This window comes from Fundulus heteroclitus, chromosome 20, assembly GCF_011125445.2.
Source record: "Fundulus heteroclitus isolate FHET01 chromosome 20, MU-UCD_Fhet_4.1, whole genome shotgun sequence".
Lineage (NCBI taxonomy): Eukaryota > Metazoa > Chordata > Actinopteri > Cyprinodontiformes > Fundulidae > Fundulus > Fundulus heteroclitus.
In genome coordinates this window covers 27,819,559-27,841,675 of record NC_046380.1, presented here as the reverse complement: position 1 = coordinate 27,841,675, position 22,117 = coordinate 27,819,559, and the positions used below count along the sequence as shown (strand labels likewise).

At 42.2% G+C, this 22,117-nt stretch overlaps 1 protein-coding gene across 3 annotated transcripts in view; it reads right to left on the bottom strand.

Annotated features, from left to right (window-relative positions):
* foxp4 (forkhead box P4) overlaps window positions 1-22,117 on the bottom strand; it is a 120,118-nt gene that overhangs the window by 68,773 nt on the left and 29,228 nt on the right. For all 3 annotated transcript variants that reach the window (XM_036152093.1, XM_012874893.3, XM_012874892.3), the window contains exon 2: window positions 9,650-9,829. In XM_036152093.1, coding sequence (XP_036007986.1) covers window positions 9,650-9,820 — 171 coding nt within the window. In that variant the 5' untranslated portion in view covers window positions 9,821-9,829. The remainder of the gene's footprint in view (window positions 1-9,649; window positions 9,830-22,117) is intronic.

Below are 22,117 nucleotides of genomic sequence, written 5' to 3'. Positions count from 1 at the left end.
TACCTCATGCTTCAGAAGACCAACGATTATAACCAAGAAATGCAAAATCACATGGTTAAATGAGACTGTAGCCATAACATCTGTGGTCACAAAATACTTGGAGTGCCTGGTGTTAAGGCACTGAAGGATATCACACACCCCCTGCTGCGCCCCTAGCAGTTTGGCTAGGGGTGCAGCAGGGGTTGTTGGTGTTGAAGGCTCGGCTTTGCCAGCGCGACTACAGTTCGACAGATGCATCAGACATTTCTGCTTCTCCAACCTCCTGTCCTCCTGTCCAATCACAGTAAAGCAGTCAGACATCCATTGAGAAAAAAGTTCTCCCCCAACATTGTGTCGAAACAAAGCAAGGATGACTGAGAGATCAAAATGACGTCATTCGCTGCAGGAGCAAGGCAAATTGTCTTCGTTCTCTTGGAGTACCTCTTGTTTGATTCAAGAATGTTTTTTATTTCCCTCTAGGAAATTATTTCTGGACCAGTGCTTCTATTTTTTTTCTTTCTATACATTCTGTCCTCTCAAATACCAGCCTCTAGCAGGAGATGACCACGCATATGAAGTCTGGTTCTGCTAGAGATTACTTCCTGCTAAAATGGAGTCCTTCCTCCCCACTGTCACCACATGCTTGATCAGGTGAGGACACTGCTGAAAAGTCAATGACTTGATGCACTCCACTGGTTGTTAAAGGTAATGAATTATTCAATTTGACCATCTTGTATTACAATCACAACTGAATTGGTAAAATAAATCACTTGAAAAAATGTCAATTAAAACCAGCTGATAAAGAAAGCAGTACAAATTTAAACATCTGTTCATCTGGCCTCCTTCCCCACTATGAAGACAAAACATCTGAGAACCAGAACTTAACAACTGAACTTTTTTTTTAACTCTGAATACAAAAACTTTTCATTAGAAGTGTCCATCTCAGATCATGCAAAAGCATCTGTGTATGTGTGGCATTCATCTGACATGCCCAACCAAGTCCACCCAGTGGAACTGCTTCCAAACACTTCCATGGTAACTAAACCAAACCTAACCTAACTGTTCAGGGGCCCGGGTGTGTGTATGTTATCCAGTCTCCACAGCAGAAACAGGAAAAACATGCCCAGGTGGACACACACACCTCTCTTCTCTGCTGGTATCTGTCTGTTCTTGTGCCTGAGCCTCTCTCACTAGCAAGAGGCTACCAACCATGACCGTGTCCATACTGGCTGATCTGATGCAGTGGACCATTTCTTCCGTCTGCAAGCTTGTAGCTCAACAGCATTCTTTCCCAAGAGCAACCCAGAAGCCAATAAAACCTAATTCTCAAAAATATTCGTCTGTTTTACGCAAGCAAACATAAAAGCGATGTAAAATCAACTAATTTTCCGGAATTTGTCAAACTACGGCAGGCCATTTTTAAAGTTCATTTATTTATCTATTATTGCAAATACACACATGAAGGTTACAGAGAACAGAAACACTAAAGCAAAGTACACTAAAGAAAAAAAGACACTGACGGTGTGAACAAAAATCCGCTCTCCAACTCTCAGGTGTTACTCAATGGGGTGGGTGGAGAAAGCAGTAAAAAAAATGTTTTATGGATGCTAATAAATGCAATATCTCAGCATCACAGAATTGGGTCTCAATGTGAAAAAAAGAAAATAAAAGTCACAGAATGTGAAATGTGGAGGAGATGGAATCATGTGAAAGTCATTAAACAGAAAATATGGGTTTTTTTTCTGCAGGTGTGGATGTTTACACTGCTGAAGGGCAAACAACTCTAGACTTGAGTAGGCAGAAAAAGACAAAATCTGAAACAGTTTATTATAACACGCTGCTCTTTGACTGATGGCTGAATTATACATTTAAAAAAACAAAAATTAAAAGGTCAGATATAACAGGTAACAGGAACGCTTAGGCTCCCTCCGGAAGTCGCTGTTCTATAGGTTTCTTTGTATCTCAGTGGTCAGAGCAGCGGGTGTTCTTTGACGCTGGGCGACCCCGACTGCCTCTCCTCTTTCTCAGCACAACCTCCTGTGACCTTTGAACTATGCTGACCTCACACACAAAGAGGAAGGACTGGTCCAGACACAAGGGAAAGCTTTTAGGAGGTGGGCGGGACTCAAGAAAGGAGGTCCGGGACTGATTTACTGACCACAGCAAGTGACAGAGGGACAAGCAGGTGTGTCAAATGCAAAGACGCATTTGACACACATTTTCTTCCACTTACCGGTAATTGAGATAAAGCTGAAGTTTCAGCTCTTGGCACAGATCCTCAGAGATAGAAACCCACATAATAGGTTTGAACACTGACAATGGACCCTTCAGATCTTCTCGATAAAACCATTAACAAATTCCGTAAACAAATAAGGAAAGATAACCATATCATATTAAGCACTTTGAGTTAAAAATGTCTTGTGTTTTGCAAAGTGTTTTCCTAAAGCACCCCTTCACCTTCATGTCCTTTGCCCCCATGACCTGAAAGTGAACTCGGTGCCAAGCCGGAGGTCAAACCAGACATAACGGTCCTAGAGAGTGAGCAAAATTCACTTCTCATAATTTACCGGAGCTAAAAAGTCTCACACACACACACCCTGAAAACGTCCCCGCCTCCATCCATACAAGGACCAATTACGGAGTCTGGCCAATCTAACAGGAAGCCATACGTTATCTGAATCATGCAGCATCCCTCAAAGTCTGTTAGCACACATGCGCACACACTTATATACACACACACACACCGCAAGTCCCACCAATCTGTCCGCAAAGCTCTCCTTGCAAACGCGCGCGCACACACAGAGAGCGGCTATCTTTCATCAGTGTTTGTGTATATCTGAGATCTGTATCGGTTCCTCCTGATCTCCAGTCATCACTGCGGCTCCTTAATTACACCCTTCATTAACCCACATCAGTTCTCTGCATGTGTGTAACTGCCAGTCTGACTGTGTGTGTGTGAGCGCGCGCGTGTGTGTGTGTGTGTGTGTGTGTGTGTGAGGCAGGGAGAAACAAAGATTGCTGGTCTGTGTGTGGACACATGAAAGAAGCAGCAAGGAATAAGAAAAGGGGAAAAAAAACTAGAACATGACAAATGGGAGTGGGGATCGAAGCTCCAAACCAATTTCTAAAACTGCCATTTTTCTCAACTCGAGTTCCTTTTAAGCCCCGGGGGAAAGGGATACCACCACTGCAGTCTCCCTCTTACTCTCTATTTCGACGGGAAAGCAGAGAGAAAAAGATTGTCTGGCTGGTTTAGTCCACCGATGAGTGGCACTCCCAAGAGGAAAACGGGGCAACATCGCTTTCCTCTTCCCTGATACCCCCCCGCCCCCCCTTTTTTTTATTCCACCTCTCAACACCAGCGTCCACGACTGATGCTGTTTTATTACAAACAGCAATTAATTGATGGTGAGGAAAGAGGAGGAGACAGAGGGAAGTGGCAGCGTTTACGGTCTCCAAAAGGGGAAAAAAAAAAATAGGTATGAGAGACTTAAACATACGAGGAGAATTGAAGACACCTGGTTCTCGTCAGAGCACCCTCCGCCCAGCAATACACACACACACACACACACACACACACACACACATACATATACTTTGAGGTCTGCTAGGATTTATCCTGCTTACATTTCTCCTCTGCTATGCATCATTTCACGTCCACACCCGGCACCTCTACAAAGTGTCCTGCACTCGCTGCTGCACCCTCACTTTTCCACTTCTTCCTCCTTTACGGCTACTACTACTCTGCTCATTGTCTTCCCTGCTACAACTCTCCTCGATGATGGGGCAAATCTACTCATACCCCCCCCCCCCCCACCCCTCCTCTTTCTTCCTTCCCTCTGTCTTCCTTCTTTCCTGCTATGTTCGTTCTGGGGAGGCAGACAGGCCACATTCCACAGGGAGGCCCAGGCGCCCTTTTCTGACACGTCTCAGCTTTACACCCCTCCCTCATCCCTCTGTTTCTTCTTTCCAGACCCCCCCTCTTTTCCCGAATCCCACCTCTTCGCTTGTCCTTTTAACTTCATTTCTTCTGAATGGGGGCTCAAGTTAGGTTAGACTCAATGAAAAGTCTGTAAACATTCATTTTTAAGTCTTGACTAAAACTCCCAATTACACTGAAGTCCAGGCCATTTTAACACATCCTCATGCTCTAAACCATTCCATTGTAGTTCTCTCTACGCTATCGAGAATACCTTGAATTTAGATTTCCGTTACCTTCGATTGATTTCCGCACAACACAATACTGCCACCCTGAATTTACAGCATTTTGATATTGCCACCAGTGTCAGGCACCCACCCAGTCAGAGACCACCCACCTACCTACCTACTTAACTACCTACCTATCTACCTACCTACCTACCTACCTACCTACCTACCTATGTACCTATCTATCCATCTATCTCTCTCTCTGTGTCTCTCAGCGGGTTGATGGGCTGGCGATGGCTGTGATTTCTCTCAGGTTCCCAAGGGCCCTGAGGTAAAGACAGCTTTGTGTTCTGACAACACGGCACTGTCAGGAGTTCTGCGTGTCAGTGTGCGGCACTGAGAGCGCGCTGGTGTGTCTTTTCTGCTTCAGTGCCCACCGGCATGGTGTTTAAGCGCAAACAGTGGTCTGCACTGCACCTTCAGGTGAAAGATTCAAGCATGGAGCAGAAAGGAAGAGGAGGAGGAGGAAGCACAATCAGGAGAATTCAGAAGACGGCTAGTGCTAAGCTGGAACTTATTTTGATGCATAAACTAAAGACTGACATATGTGACCAGAACTCTATAAATCAATTCATGTTTTTCTTTTATTCTTCGGAAGTAGGACTTAGTTATTTTTTAAGTAATTTTGTAAATCTGGGTGTAATTGAAAACGTGATAGCTATCGCACTATAAGCGTTCATGTCGACTCAGCTACAAGACAGTGGAAAGGACTTGTTTATATCCTGGTCCACTTTACAGGAATCATTCACAGAAAAGCAGAGAAGTAATCTATTGCGCTAAATGTAGATTGTTGTTTAGATGTTGTTTAACTGGCAGGGCAGCTGCATTGTTACGAGAAATGGTACTACATGGTCGCAACCATCAGCTGAACTTTCTGTCTACCTGCAAAATCCTTGACAGTATGAAATAAGAGGTGCACTGGTAAATCTTCATATTTTTTATTGTATTGTTATTGTTTTGTTTTGTTTTTTTTTGTTCTAATCCACTATATCTTTTCTACAAAATTGGAAAATTATCTAAAATAACTAATAGAAATCAGTCAACCTGAAATTAATTAGCTCTGACCATTGATCAGAATGTGAAATACTAAATAATCTGATGATTTTCCTCATTAAAAAATGCATCAAAACTGAAATCTTTTTTTTTTTAATATATAGACAAAAAGAAAGGAACAAAAAATTAAGTTCTCCATGCATTATGTTTAGCTTTTAGTAAAGTTAGATTAGATGCAGGTTAAGGACCTGCGCTTTGGCACATAAATGAGAAATAGGCTTTTGTGTTCCCTTTATTTTCTACCTCTTTCTGAAACACATTTTTTTTTACATTTAATGTTAAACATACAAATAACAGAGAAAAGTCATTTTTTGTTGCAGTCTTCAAAATTAATTTGGAACTGGACAAAATCAAAAGCAGTAAATCGGATGCCAAGTAGAACCGTAAACTGGTATCAGACAGGAAACGTCTCATTGGTGAATCTCTGCTTAAAACGATCAAAGCTTCAAATTGTTCATGTAAAGAAAAGGAAAACTTGAAAATTTGAGTCAGTTTTCCAAACGTCCTTTTTTGTGTTACGAAACCTCATGCATTGATTGAACCCTCTGATACCTCTTTCTACAAGGTCCCCTTAAATAATAAATCTGTTCTGCATTAAAAACAGACAGATTTTGGCATCTCTTAATACAGTTTGGGTGTTTTAATGTTTACATTTAAAGGAAAAGGTTGACTTATCTCATAGCCAGCCAATAAAGAAAATGAAAGATTAATTAAAAAGTCAGCTGGTTGCTCTCCAGAGCAATCCCCTCGGTGCTGTTAGCTTTCAGGGAAGAAGACAGGATGACAGGGACATCGGCACTAGCCTTGTAGAAATAAAATGGCAAAGACAGGCAATTCCAGTGATTATACTATGATTATAGAAAACTACCCAAGACTAAGAGTCATTACAATATACATAAAAATGAAACGAATAGTCAAATATGTGAAAATGTTCCACACAAAGGTCCTCAAGGTGAGCTGGTACGAATAGAAATGAGGATCTATGGCAACCGACTGTATGCGATGCGTGGATGTAGCATTTTGTGAACAGGGTGTTGGAATCTGGAGGAAAGGTTGTGCTTGTCTTTCGTGGTCCACAGAAAATAGAAGGAAAAACAGGTAAAGTTAGAGAGGGGAAGAGAAAAAAAGACGGAAAGCGAGAGGGAGCAATGTTTGTGGTCGGTAACCCGCTCAAAAGAGGAAATACCAGGTGTGCGCACACACACACACACACACACACAGGTGCAAAAACATTGAGACCGTAGACATGACCACGGGCATAAAGACCTGCTTTGTATCAGCCAAAGGTTTGGTGTTAAAAGTATGCGTTTGTGCATAAGTGTGTGTCCCGAAGCTTGCTGAGAAAGCAGGGTGAGGATGCAGTCACAGGGAGAATGAGGAGGGAGAAGAGGGACGGGAGTGAAGGGCTTCAAGTGTTCTTCACTCACCTTAGGCTCCACCGTAATAATTAGAGGGAGTAATTTTAGCTAGGAGGAAACCCTGCTTTTTTTTTTTCCTTCTCTGGGTTTCCTTAACTGAAGACAACGCAGACACGTTTCTACCTTGCCCAGAACGCACACTGACCCTTTGTGACAAGCAGACACTCAAAAATGTGAGACATTAGCATGTCTAAAAAAAACAAATTGCTTAAACTATCATTTTAACCTGCATATGTTCTGCACATGCTAATGTTTTGTTTTCCAAATCAAGGAAAAGTGGTAATTTTTAAAGTCTTTTTTTTTAGCATATCAAAAAGCCTACTTTATACATGACCTGTGTTGCTTTGTGTCCCGTAGCAGCATAGCAACCACAGCTGCAACGGCAACATTTTCACAGATTTTATGACATCTGGAGAGATCCACCTTGACACGGACATAATTACTTTTCCATCATGTGGTCATAGGACTAATTAGAGTGGGGAAGAGAGAAATAAAATTAAAAAGCGATTAAAAAAAAAACAACCTGAGTCTGCTTGCCATGCTATTGTTGACATTATCGCCAACTACAGGCATGGCAGAGGAACTGCAATTCTTTTTTCATTTTTGTTTTCCTATCTCGGTGTAAATATCATTTTAAAATATTCCATATTGGGTGTCTAAGTAACCTCCTTTGAAAAAGGTACAAGATGTGCCTCTTTCTGCTGCGCACTGACACACGGTCAGTATGAAATCAAGCAGACAATGCCATTTTGTACCCAAGGACTTAATGACCAAAACTACAAAGTTACAAAACGGAGAAGGGGCAAAATGACCAACGGCCACAAAAATTAGTTTGTGCTGTTAATGTGGATGTGATCGTCCCCCACTGTCCCCGCATGGACACTTTTTATGAACTTCATACTTTTCTCTGGATGCAGATATTTGTTTCTAAAGGTGTGTGGTAGGTGTCACAGTGAATGTGGTGATATTATAAATTTTTTTATTACATAAATAGTACGTAACCAAATCCTAAAATATATTTCTTCTTTCAAACGCCTCATTGTTAAAGAAATAAACCAGAATGAGCAGGTTTCCGTCCACATATTTTATAGACAACTGTACAATAAAACGTATTGTTTTTGTTCTTCAGGACAGTAGTCATCAGACAATTTAAAAAAAAGGAATGGGGAAACGTGAAAAAAAAAAAAGAAAATTCAATCCAAGATATTCCGGGAAATGTTTCGACACAATGGATAATGTGAGACTTAGTATTAATATTTGTGCAAGCAGGAGTCGGTCTGACACACCGGAGAAAAACAGCAATAACTGCTGATGCTACAAGCTGACGTGTCAAACACCACTTCATGAATCAGTGAAAAAAATAAAGGGAAAAAAAAATAACAGACTGACTCCCACCACTGTGACACACAAGTTAGAACTCCTTGAGCGTCTGAGCAGTCTTTGAAGTGTTTGGGTCAGGCTGAGATGTTAAGCGTTGTTTCTTCTTCATTGTCAGGCGACATTTACTTTTTCATGCAATAATATATCAGCAGGAACTTCGTGTGCATGAATTCTTAAGGTGAACAGAGACCAGTGGAATTAGTTGGTACATTTTGATTTGAGGATAATTAAAGCGCTGACGAGCAAACCTCTCAGAGCGCTTCGCTGCTCGTACAGGCAAGACTGATAATTACCAGGGCCTGGCCATCGACCTGTTGTCACATCTGTACATTACGTCAGAGCCTGGGGTGCACTAGACGTGGGCCGGTTTTCACATGCCAAAGTTTGAAAAAGTTACGTAAAAGAAGACAAAAGTAGACAGATGAATTTTGCATTATACCGTCCCTGCGGTTTAATAAGTTGCCGAAGTGACCAGTGTTGTTTTTTTTTATTTTCCGCTGTATGGAAAATACAGAGTAATGCAGAGTTGCCCCTCCCACACCCGTTGCTCCACAGTTGATGCTTCGCTTTTGCCTTTGTTTAGAAGACAAATCTTAAATATCTCATGAAAAACTTGAATTCCTTAAGGTCTGTTGGGACATTTGACAATTAACAAAATATATTAACCAGTTCTGAAAGTCAAACGATAGGGAACGAGCCGCGGTGGTTGCCCGTAATTTAGTTTTGGATGTTTTTGTAATTTCTCACCGGAGGGTGTAAAGAGAGGTAATACATATGCTAACTGACCTGAGACCAGGAGTTAAACCCCGGAGTTAGACCAAGGATTATGACCTCAGCATCTGGTGCACCTGCTCAGCCAATCAAATCACTCCTCTCACTTTTTGTTTTTGCTTTTTTTTTTCATTCACAAGCTCCTTGTTTGCTACGGCACTGAATGACAGAAAACAGGGACAAGTGGCGCAGGGCAGCAAGGTATACATACGATGCTGGTATAATGTGTCAAATTCCCATAATGTCATCTGAGTGGTCCATGATGCATTAGCATGCGTGCCCAGTACCCAGCGGTATGCAGCTAAATTATAAATAAGAAAATAAGCTGTTACGGGCTTCTTTCAAACGACCATAAGTCCCCAACAGAACCACAAAATGGGATGTTTTCTGTGCAAAAACCTTCCTCTGCTAAATGTGACAGGTGCTTATTCTGGATTTTTGCTTTAGCCTCTATAAAAGCAACAATACCAAAAATAAACCTATAGTGATTAAACTGTATTATTATAGCTGCGGTAGAAATAGTCGCTACAAAATAAAAGCAGCTACATAATACTATGCATTTTTGTTTAAAGTTGTTGCATAACTCTTGTGTGCGAGGATACCATGAATTGTTTTCTTGTTTGTTTGTTTTTTTACTCAAGGTTATCACAATGTGAGAATGTCATACGGGCCCATGCCTGTTGTGTACAAACTGTTCTGTGCAGTTAGAAACGTGTTGCACAAGTTGCAGACGCTGTTTCTCTGAACATGGTGTCAAACACAGTGCATGCATGAGATGAACAGAAGCATACAAAGAGCCCCAAAGCACATACACTCAGGTGCACACACACACACACACATACCTGTTGCTGCTGCAGGTGCAGTAAGTCTACCGGACTGATCTCTCCATTGGTGTCTCCATTAGACCCACCCTCTCTGCCTCCCCCTCCGTCTGATTGGCTGCTTAGGCTGCTGACTCCATTTTGGTTGGACGGTGTTGTTCGAATGGTCTCAGAGGCTGATTCCACCATCATCACTGGCACCTGTATGCAAAGGGGGAACAGGGAAAGATTAAACTAAAGTGACTAGAACATATTGAGTAAAACGCTTATCTGATTAAACAAGCATAGCAGGAAAACTAAGAGAAATGGAGCATGGGAGCGGGTGTGTTTCTCTCCCTAATGTTTAAAAAGAGCTTTGTTGTTGAACTTTTCACAAAGAGGTACAACAGCTATGGCAGAAACTTTTTTTTTTTTGTACTCATGTGCATGTGGGTTTCAGGTGCTCGCAGATAAGAATCAGATGAGCAGCAAATCTAAACTGACAAGGCTCTTAATACTCCACTATACAGTTAAATAACACACACGATTCTCCAATAATCAGATATGGCATGTGTGCACTGCGTGCGAGCCGGGATCAGGTTGGTCTTTGAGACGGATCCGTTTGATGCACCTTCAGAGGAGCCTCCCTAATTAGAGCGTGTTTCCTGCACAAAAACCTGACAAAACGAGCCGTTCCTGGATGTGTTGTTGTTTTTTTTTGTGTTTTTTTTTTTTTTTGAGAAACGCCTCGCAAACACACAGGAGCAATTGCCATCGTTAGGAGCCGAAGCGTGGGAGAGCGGAGACGTATGCACGCTGAGCGCACGCACGCACGCACACTCGCGGCAAAACAAAACAAACCTTCACACAAGAACGCAAGGCTATGAACTCCTAATGATGGCCTCAATCTCGTCTTTCTGCCTCATCCAGTTTTAGAAATTAGCGCACACAAGTGCACACTTTTAAAGGGGGAAAGTTCTGCGGCTTTTATTTCAGCTACCCGGAGTGGGTACACAAAACGCCATCGAGGCATTCCACCCGCCCCCTGTGTTGCGACTGTGTGTGATTTTCAGAGGCGTACAAGCCATGCCTTCTGGGGAAACAATAAAAGCCATTTCATGAGAGGATCTAACTTTTCTTTTCCTCTGAGGCAAGAACAGGTGAACTTGTGCGTGTTTGCGTGAGTGTGTGTATGCACACGTTTTTTATTTATTTTTTTCCTGTGAGACTGACAGCGGGTGAGCGAGCTGGTGGCTTGGTTAATGGAATGCTGCCAGAATGCTTGCAGACGGACAGGGACCTGAGCGTATTGCTAACTGAGTGAGGGATACGAGCGTCTGCAGGCAGATGGGCTGGTGGGAGTGCTTGTTAAACGAGCCGCTCCTTCAAAAGCAAAAAAAAGTAACATTTTCTTGCTGAGTTGGCGTCCTGCTAGGTTGATAGTTGGGTTATTTTTCTAAAGTTTTCACGATACCTGATGGTCTGGTTTGCCGAGTATTGTTATGAGGTGGGTACAAAACAATTTGTAATGCATATTATTTTTTTTAAAAAGTCACTGAGGAAAAGTAGTATCCTGAAAAAAGAAAATATCACATTTTTTTTACACAACTAGATCCTACAATTCTGGCAAGTAACAGTGTAAGAGGCTCCCAGCTACTGGTTGAATATAATACTACTGTAAGTCAATGAACCGGGGATATCATGACAACACAACCAGCATGGGCAGCCAATGTAGTGCTTTCATTTATTTCTAAGTACCACTTTTATCTCTTCTAACATGTCATTTAGTTTGATTTTCTAAACAGGATCTTGAGACCCTAGACTTGCTGACTGGAGATCCCCAGAAGCGGGATCAATCGCCGCTTATGGGAACCACTGATTTACGGCATGTAAAAAAAAAAGGTTATCGGAAAAATCTGCAGAAAAGTGAATTTTATGCAGGTGAAGATTTACTAATCTGGGGGCAATGCATAAAAGTTGTAACGGACCTCTCTGCTTCTTAATGGTTAAACACAATGGTAGTTTCCGATGCCTCGTTAGCTTTCTGCTATTTTCAACTGTCACCGCTAATAAAGAAACTTCCCTTGGCTTCCCTCCTGGCCAATCACAAACCACCTACTGCGGATTAGATCAAATCATACAACGGGATCCTCCAAGATCACAGGCCAGGGGAGCGTTTAGATCCCGTAGCAGGGTTTGTGGAATCAGCGAGGCATGGCTTACAAATTGCAGCCTCCACCTGCTTGGCTCAGCTCTGTGTTACAATCTTCAGTGTCTGCAAGTTGTGCAACACCACTGCTTTAAATCCAAGTTGTTAAGCACCATCCTAATCACGGTGTTATCTTTATCAGAGTCTGGCGAACATATTTCTCCAAGTAAATGGACACTAGAAGACGATATGTTATCTTTGTTCTGTGCCAACCAGCACACTAAACAGCAGCGGCTGTTGTCTTCGCTTTGTAAAAGGTCACACTTGTTCCTCAATCACGTATTACAGTTCATGGTGGTTTCAGATTTAGTACTCCCTCTGGAGCTGGATAGGGGGGGTGGGTAATATTGGTGGGTGAATTTCAACCCTCCGTTCCATGTTAGGACCCTTAAGTTGCTTATGGGGTGTAATAAATATGTGTAGATCACAAGACGCTTAAGTGCAAAAAAGGCTATTAACACAACTGTGGTACTCCTGGTATCAATTCTTCAGAGAAGTCAGGGCTGAGAAATAAAGTGTTATTGCAACATTTAAGGTTAGTCACTTAATGTTGGACTTCACTCATCTTGTCTTCCTGCTTGATTCGCCCTCGGCCAATCCACTTCCTCTTTCGCCCAGACCTCTCATGGGTCAAATTACTCCCCGAGGTAATATTATGAAACGACGCGTAGTGCTGAGTGATCAGCACATCTTGCCACACAGTCCACTGACTTTGCACTGCAGAAGAAACTCCTCACATCATCACGCATTTCACCAAGCATGAATCACCGGCCTGCTATCTAGCCCATGCTAAACTGAGCTGTGCCGTAATGTACTGTACGCCCATCTGCTTCGTACTCTTCCCCCATTGACCTTATTAGCGGCGAAGACGAGGCAGATAAAGAGACGGAGCTCGCAGGTGGACAAGGACCAAATGGGAGAGCGGGGTGCGTGCACGGCTCACGGCCCGCGTTCGCACCAAGGCAGCGCGGTGCTATGCTCGTCTAAAGGGTGTGTGCTTTATCATATCCTGTAATGGGTGTATATAAGCTGGTGTAATGGAGGTCGGGAAAAAGGCAGGGGCATAAATCTACCCTGAAGTCTTTGATTAGGGTTATGCTAGTCACATACACACTCAGAGAGAGACACTTTTAAGTGTTTCTGGCAGTGAAGAGGAGCTACCCATGCAGAGGCCTGCCTCAACCCGCCGTCACTCTTTCTGCAGGTCTTTTTCTCGCACTTTCAATCTCCCACATGCTAAAACCTCTCTCTCTCTCTCTCTCTTTCTCTCTCTCTCTCTCTCTCTCTCTCTCTCTCTCTCTCTCTCTCTCTCAAGTTGAACCCCTGACCTGAGAGTGTGTGTGGAGAGACATTCCCACTACCCTGAGGGGACTGAGCGAGGGAGGGGCACAGATCAGAGAGATAAAGAATGTGTTTGGAGGAGAGGGAAATAAAAGGCCTTCTTTGCCTTTTAATTGGGATAGTGAAGAGAAGAAGGAAAATGGGACTGAACATGTTTCTGATGACTCTAGCATGTGTGTGTGTGTGTGTGTGTGTGTGTGTCCAGGAGACTGACATCTACCTTTGTACTGTAATGGATTAGCTCACAGCAAGTACCGAGTGCATGTGTTTATGCGTGCATCTGTTGTGATTGATGAGCGGGAGAGGAATTAGGATGAGTCCTGTTAAGACACGCCGTTTGTTCAGAAGTTCCCAAAAATCTTAGCACTATTAATAATCAGTCCTTGTCGCTCCGCTCTCCTTCCCACTGCTCCTCCGACTGGTTGTTTGGAGTTCAAACAAGCCGAGCCAAAAGGCTCACCGTCGCAGACTCTGGGGCTTTGTCTGAGGGTTTGGCCCTGTCGGATTCCTCGTGGTCACTGCTCGTCAGGAATGGAAAGCCAGAGCAGATTTACTTTTTTTTTTTGTGCATGAGGGGGGATGGTGGCGGGAGGGGGAGGGAGTGAATTGTATACAGCGTGTATTTATGTGTATATCTGTGTTTACAGCAGCTTAGTGAGATAAAACGTCTTTATCATGTTATGCCTCATGTGGGAATATTTCCAGCAGTCCCAGAACGCTTGTTCTGTTTCCTGCGCCTTGCATCAGCTCACAGGAACGCTGCTTATTAGGCAAAGAACTGAGGGAATAAGACTGGGAGTGAGGGCATGCATAGGAGGGGAGGAGGGTGGAAGGGTACAGGAAAAAAATGTCTGTACCAGTATCTACACTCTATCATCCCTCAACTTTAATCCGGCTATTGAATTATCTCTCCTGAACTCTGTTTGCTGACTTTCTCAACCTCTGGTTGTGGTAGCTGGTTCAACCCTGGAAAACATTAAAGTCGTCGCCCTGAAATAGAATCCACATAGGTTATTCCTATGATCTTTGATAGTTCAATCAATATTTGTGAACACGAGAGAAACACTCTTCTAGAGACCGAGTATCAGAGAAGCAGGAAGCCGAACCTGTTTTGTAATCAGGAAGCAAAATCTTCAGGAGCCTCTGTTGACTTGTGAGTTTATGAAGTATTTGGTTTACCGTTCAAGCGACGGGAGTTTTCTCCTGCTATAGGGAGCCTGGACTAATGGAGCGCTCCCGTTCTCTAACTTCTTGCTGCACACTGCCAGACAGCTGGCTGAAAGCAGTTTGCTTCCTTTTTCTTTTGCTTAGGCGTATTTAACAATAATCTGTGGTCATGAAAAGACATTGACAGTCATGGTGTGCACTCAACATAGCACTCTTGTCAAAGTAAGACCATTTTAAAACTGCAGTTGCCTTTTCCACACAGGCAGATAGCGTGGCTAACTATCCAGGTAATATCACCTTCTGTTACTCTATAAAGAGGAGGGTATTTATATTTTGCACAACTTATGTAGTTATTTAAAACATACTACTAAATGCAGCAGGCTTTGTATGTTTCCCTAAGTAACAGAGTAACAATAAATGAATCTTACAAATCACATTAATATAACTGCAATACTTAGTCTCCCACATGTTACTGACAGCCTGTCAGCTGGGTAAAAAAAAAGTTCACACTTTTTTTGTGTGCTTACAAGCAAGACCAGATTGGTTATTTGGCAATATCCTCTGGTTGTGTAAACATGGACCGTCAATGTGTAATCTAAAGGAGTGCAACTTATCACTCTTATTACTGGAAGGCTGCTTCAAAACTACATTTGGTGATCTACAAGTGAAACGTCTGTTAAGCAGCGGACTGCAGGTCGACTACCAGAGGCGATAACTCCACTATATGTATGTGTGTATATATATATATATATATATATATATATATATATATATATATATATATATATATATATATATATATATATATATATATATATATATTCTACTCACAAATGCATCTGCACAATTGATGCGCGAATTATGCGAATATATTCAATCTCAAATGGCCACCACCTAATTAAAAGAAATCTCTATGGTGGCCGTCACTGTGTCCAGACAATCTAACTATTTACTGTCACTGAAGCAAGCAGTTGGATTTGTAAAAAGCGTCACAGTCCTGGGTGGGGACTCTGCTTTTTATTTATGCTCTTGACAGGGACATGAGTGTTGACACATGGCAACGGATTGTAATTTAGGAAATACGAGTTCCACGCCCATATTCTCACTCTGCAGCTCTCCAAACCTGGCAAAGATCCCCGCTCTACATAAACCGTGACGTTGGGCCTGAGGGTGTATGATTAAACCCCAAACCCCAGAGGAAACCCCAATGACCAGCTCTGGGCTCTTATGTCACCATCAATCTTGTTTTAAGTTTACAAGTAAGACAAACAAGAAGAACTGTGAAAAACATAAATGTCTTGGACAGTGACTTGCATTGTGGCGTAGAAAGGAGAGCATGGAGTGAACCTGTTTAAACTCCTTCCCATGAAGATTTCCATGCAACCCATCATTTAAACTATTCATCAAATGCTAAAAGGACTTGCTAAAGACATGCTGAATACATTTAAATATGTGACTCTGACACCACATGCATTTTCAAAGACACCGAGTGACACACAGAGATCTGCTGGAGTGAGCCGGCCTATTGTCACTCTGTTTTTCCTTTTATTTTTCCACAAACTGCTGGAAGCATTCAATGCGATACCTAACAGATACATCTGTTTGCTGATAATACAGTATGTTCACCGTGAGGAATGATAAAGAAAATATTGTGGTATTTCTGCGCTTCGGCAAAAAGAGAAACTGAAGGTCAGAGGACGGAAAAGCTTCTTTTTCCCTCTCTTTTCTTTACAGGAACCCCAAAAAACATTGAATCAAAAATAGAATAGACGTATTCACACCCGAAACGCAGACCGCATGAGTCAGTAACGCCAGCACCTAACAGCACCGCCTCAGGCTCCTTTGGCCGCCGGCCATCACTACCAGGTTGGCTAGCGGCACTGAGCTAACGCTAGATATCTGCCGCCGCCCTGGCCCAACTCCAGCGCTAACAGGTGAACTCCATTATCCTAGACAGATAGTTAGCTGTGAGCCAGCATCCACAACAGGCTCTCTGGATGGTTGTAAAGAGCGTTCACAACCTAGAAGGAGAATTTAGTGGCATTGGCCTCCAGGTATGACCTCCAGTGTGCTGTGCAGCTGGGTATAAAGGTTTTCTGTTGGGGGGAGAGTGATAAGAAAGTCTTCTCTTAGCAGGGTCTTGTTTTTTTTTAATTATTATTATTTGTCTAAAACTGTCTGCCATATGGGATTTGATTTGACTGGGGAAAGGGCTTTTAACACAAAAATGTTATGTTGTGACCTACAAAATGAGGATAAAGACCGCTGACTTGACAACAGGCAGTCAATCTTACCCTCAACAAGGACAATAAAGAAACTAACAGCTCAACTACTAGCTGCTGCTAGCTGGCTGTTCACAGAGTGCTGTATCCAAGCATGTTAGTCGGAACTTGGGCAAAAGGGAAAAAGAGAGGCAGAAAAAGGACTGAGGAACGATATGGTCATGGCATAGTGAAGTAAAACCCATGTGGAGGTTTAGGGGAGATACAGAAGGCACTGCCTGTTGTTGAAGTTACTGATTCATGAGTCACCACACACACACACAAAAAAAAAAAGATGTGGACACGAGCTACAGCTGTCACTTTACATATGTTTGGCCAGAGTTGGTCAACTGTCCAAGGTTGTCTTTACACGTGAAAGTAAACTGTGCATTTCACTTAGAAGTCAAGGTCCCCGGGTATGAGGGGAGGGTGGAGAGGTACAGGATCGAAGTTGCCTTCAGGTCTGATGTGACTTTTGCCCATGCAGTAATGACCTGGGGAGCCATGTCATCTGCTGGTCCACTATGTTAAACCAAGTCTTGGTTTAGACATCTGCTATAGATTGACCAGCAAACATGTCTTTTTCCACAACCTTATAGAGAATCTATGATTATTAGCGAGAGGAAGATGAGAGTCAACAGAAGCAGCTATGCAGACAACCTGTACGCCACCTTTAAAGCAACCCGGGCTTCCTTAACACCTCAGCAGAGCCACAGGCTGATGTCCTTCAGTAATAAGTGCTTATACTGTACATACACTAGGACACGGTCTTTATTAAAAGTAGTTTTAGTTTGACTTTGACTCTGATAAACTAAATAGAGGGTTAGTCAGTAGCTGTAGGCCAGAACCACATAATAGCTTGAAATATATAACTCCATATATCTATACATATATCTAAACAATAGACTAGTATGACTTTTTAAACTGAATTGCTGAAATAAAATAAACCTTTCTATGGCATTCTTATCGATGTACAGTACAATACCATATTTGTATCCTCTCACCTTCCTCCTGGGCATGCATCTGTATTTGCACTTGCATGTGTGAGCTGTGAGTCTGCTTCGGCTGCCTGCAGCTCTTTGAAGACAAAGTCCCTGTTTACAGAGCCCATAAAGATTAGCCTCCCTCAGTCAGGTGTGTTCTGGAGCCATAGGTAAACACACAGTGCATTCCGCACCGGTGAGATCGCCCCGTATGTGTGTGTGTGTGTGTGTGTATATGACCAGGGCAAACATACACTCCTGCCTTCACCCCGACCCTTATTTTAGAGTGGAGTAAGTGATTTACCAGCCTGCAGACTGCTGTCTGTTCAAAAAAAAAATACTAGAGACAGACACAAAGATACACACAAATATTTGTAGAGGGAGCGGACTTCACGCACACCTCATTTATCTGGGCCCAAAGTTGCGCGTTTATACATTCTTTAAGAGGTAAAGCACACGCGTATGCCTCACATTTGCGAGCTGGAAATTAACCTGTGATCACAGAGGTGATAAAAAAAGGAAGAAAAAAAAAAAGAGAAGGTTTTCACCTTAATTTTTCAGGCAGTGGAGACCGAGGTCGAGCTACAGCGTCGAATATCACTTATGCTGCATTTAACGCGGCAGCACAGAGGTGAGGAGGAATGCAGGGCAAGGAGTAGAAGAGCGGTTTCAAAAGGCGATGTGCCTTTATTTGGATCTGAAACCAGCTAGAGCGCCGCAGAGCAATTAGCAGCTGAATCCTACGAGAGCTCTTTATTAGAATGACCTTCACTGCGAGGGGAGGCGGGGGGCCAGGGAGAGGGAAAGAAACGCAGGGAGAGGACGGGAAATATGGAGGAAAACACAAGAAAAGAGTCATCCGGGAAACATAGGCATGACCACGAGGGTAAAACAGATGAATAAACCTTCGAGCTGGATCACATGAAGATTTCATTATTTTTTTTGGATTTGAGAGACAAATTTCTTATGTCGAAAACCACTTACAGCATGATTACCTCGAGTAACCCGGTTTCATAAAGCTATATACCCTCCTCTCTAAAGGCGTTTTTATTCTAAACCAAGCAATTGTTCCTAATGCTGTAAAATAATATAATGTATTGATTACTACTACATGTAGTAGTAGTTTTAAAGCAGTTTTTCTATTCTGGTCTTTTTAGAACATAAACATAACAAGCTGAGATCCGCTGGGTGATTAATCAGGGTATCTGCTGAGGTAGGCCCCACATACTGCTGAACAACAGAAGTACTACTTGAAGCTGTCAATGTTTTTGTGAACAGAACTATTACCAAACAGCTGAATTTGAACCTGTCTTATCAGCGAGGAAAAACATATAGGAATCCAATTTAAGCTAGTTGAGGGGCAGTGCATAAGAACAGGTGGGGGGGTTTGAAACCAGAAAGTTACATTGCTGTCATACGTTTAGGCTTCCTATTATCTGCTGAAAGTCTTGCAGTCTGGGAGTCTGAATGAACCTATCTTTAAGTCTTTTTTTTCCTCCCGTTTGATAGGAGCAATATCACTGCATAGCTCTGCAGGTGCACATGAATAATGGGATTCCCTTCACCTAATATTTTAACATGGAAAGCGATCTACTCATCAATCTGATTGTATTCTATTGTATTGAGAACATACCCCAGTTCTTAAATTTAATTAAATGCGACAACTTAGATTTTGATAAAAGGGCGAAGCTGAGGAGGAAACAGGAAAAAAAAGAATCGCATTATATAAAGTGGTAAATGTTCCAGCGGTTTGCCTTCAGGAGAGAAATAATTTCATTTATGATCAGAATTTGCATTACAAGGCAGATAAAATGATTTAATAATACCTGAAAAATGGGCAACAGCAACTCCCAATAATAAAGAGTGACAATGGGTTTAAAAATAGCGCTTAAAAAAATAAATAAATTTCAAAGTGGACATGATATAATTTTATACATCGGCTTTCAAGTCGGGCACTTCGCATTTCCTAGTTAATTAATAGATTGGATCAGAGCGAGTTTAATCAAATATAATTGAATAAGTCCACAGTAAAAAAAACGAAAAAAAAAAAACAGGCCAGACTTTAAAGGAGACATGCAGAGAGAATGATAGCATGTCCAGTTCTCAAATTAATTGAATTTTAGTACTTTTGAACTTGGTCCAAGCTGTTGCAGAGGTAATTAATTCGTATCCTACCCAAAAGTGCTAAGACAAGATGATATCCCTGGGCATTATGTAGGGATGAGCACAGGCGGAAACAAAGTTTTTTTTTCTGTTTTTTTTCTTTTGGGAAACGTAATAAAAATAAACACTGGTGTCTGGCAGTGACAGCCCATATAATATATTCCACATTGTTGTTAGTTTTCGGTTCTTTTACTCCCTTTTTCTCCTTTTGTCTTACAGGCCACAACTAAAATATTAATAATTTCTCAGGCAGTTCTCATTGTATTAAAAAATGTCTCCTTTATAATTTATCAGAGAAAGAAAAATCTTTGTTATAGTGACAAGCGCGCTAATTAATAGAAGTCGAAGGAACATTGAGAGAGTTCATACTAATTTGGAACATGCTAATATTAATAGAATAATTTATGGTGTAGTATAAATAAATTACTAGGGTAATGCGTTTGAAAAAGGGATGGCTTCAGTTCGATTTAGGAGAAAAGAGTCAAAAAAAAAATTGTCTAGCTCATGGACAGGGGCATTAATAGGAGAGCGATTTTACCAGAGAAGAAAAAGGAAGAGACAAACTAAACATGCTCTGTTCACTTTTAAAACGCATCAATATTTTAGTCTGTTAATGAAAATTGGATGAGCAACACTTGTATTTTTCCGACTTGTTATTTTCATTTGGAGTTAAAGAACTTGTTTAGTGGTAAATTTGTGCAAAATCCGGAAAAGGGGTGCTCCATGTTAAAAAAAAAGAAAGAAGAAGAATGTTTTCAGTCTTTAAAGAAGCTATTCTCTTTGGCTTTATGTAAACTAAAAGCCGCGTGCCAGGCAAGACAGGCGGGTGAAATAAAAAAAAAAGGGAGAGAGAAGTGGACTGGGTCATTACCATCCTTATAACTCCTCATTAAAACGCACCCATCACAAAAGACGTTTTCCACGCACGCACACGGACACACGTGTGCGTGCGCGTCGCCCCTGATGCGCACGTGTGCGTCCCCGTGCAGAAGTGACAAAAAAAGAACAATATAATTGGAGAAATGTACGCAGTAATAATAGGTATTCACAAAATGATAATTCATATTAAACAGAGTGCACAAAGTCAGCCTCATTTGCATGTTTTAGATTATATGCATTTCAAAAGTAATTTCCGCAGGGCATATGAATGACATTAATTCCCGAGCGGGTTCTGCTATAGACCTCAAACTATCAAACACTCAAACATTTAACAGATGAAAAAAAAAAAAAAAAAAGAGGGAGCTGGTGCCTTGGCAAGGGGAGATTTCAAGGTTAAAGTATCTGAATGTTAATTTTAAACTTCTGTCTTGTTTTGTTTAAAGTTGCTCCACAGCCAAACTAAGAGTTTCATTACGCAAAGATTTGTTTTTTTCCTTCTCCTTCTCATCATAACTTGGCCGTAAACAGCGCGCGCGTTTCCTACGCCGGCCCGAGAAGGACACCTCTCCTCGCGATCAGCCACCGTTCCCTCGGTTTTGTGGCGCCCAGATATGTCTGACGAGCACTGAGTCACGCGCTCGTTCCACTCCAGTAGCAGACTGGCCCAGTCCGGCAGAGACAAGCAGGGAGAAGAGTGGCCCACGTTAGTTAGCACTGCATGATGGGAGAGGGAGAAACGAAGGGATGAAACGGACGAGTAAAAGAACGCGGTGACGAGAGACGGAGGAATCCCCCACCTCGTCGTTTATGTTCCGAGAAAGAGAGCTCGGGGCAGGAAAGGGGCTTGATGAGTGTGTGATTCTTTACGGAAAACCTGAATTTCGTGGACAACATTCTTTTCTCATTAGGGAATCTGGTTTGCAGACGCTTTCTAGCGCTTGCGTATCAGACAGACGCAGTGTGTGCTGTTATCCACCTGTTATCCTGACAAGTATCTGGCAGGCAGGCGGAATGCGTAGCCAGAGAGGAGCAGCAGCAGCAGAAAGTGCAGAAGAAAGGGACTCGGCGCGTCTGCGTCTTGTTTGTGGTTTGTCTTCGTCTGTAAACAGAGCTGCTGCCGCTGCGAGCGTGTTAACATGTCATTATCTCATTACGAGCTGATAGCTTCGGCGCAGAGGATTCAGGCTCTTTTGTTTGTTAGCGCTCGGCGGGTGATGCTCGACAAACACAACAACCACAAAACACAAATTCGCCAAAAGATCAGAGGAGAACTCCGGCAAAGTCTTCAGCACACGCTGCTTACCAGCTTTTCCCTGAACATATCCGAGAGTTTAAAAAAAATTGACCAAGATGAGTTTTTTGTCTTTGACACTTTTTTGCTTACTGGCCTTTAATTGTTCTTATTTTAATGTCTGTTTTACTTTGTGGGGTCACTTTGTTCACCACTTTAAGCTTCGCATTGAAATGAAAAGTGCCACATAAATAAAGCCAAAACATTGTTTAATAG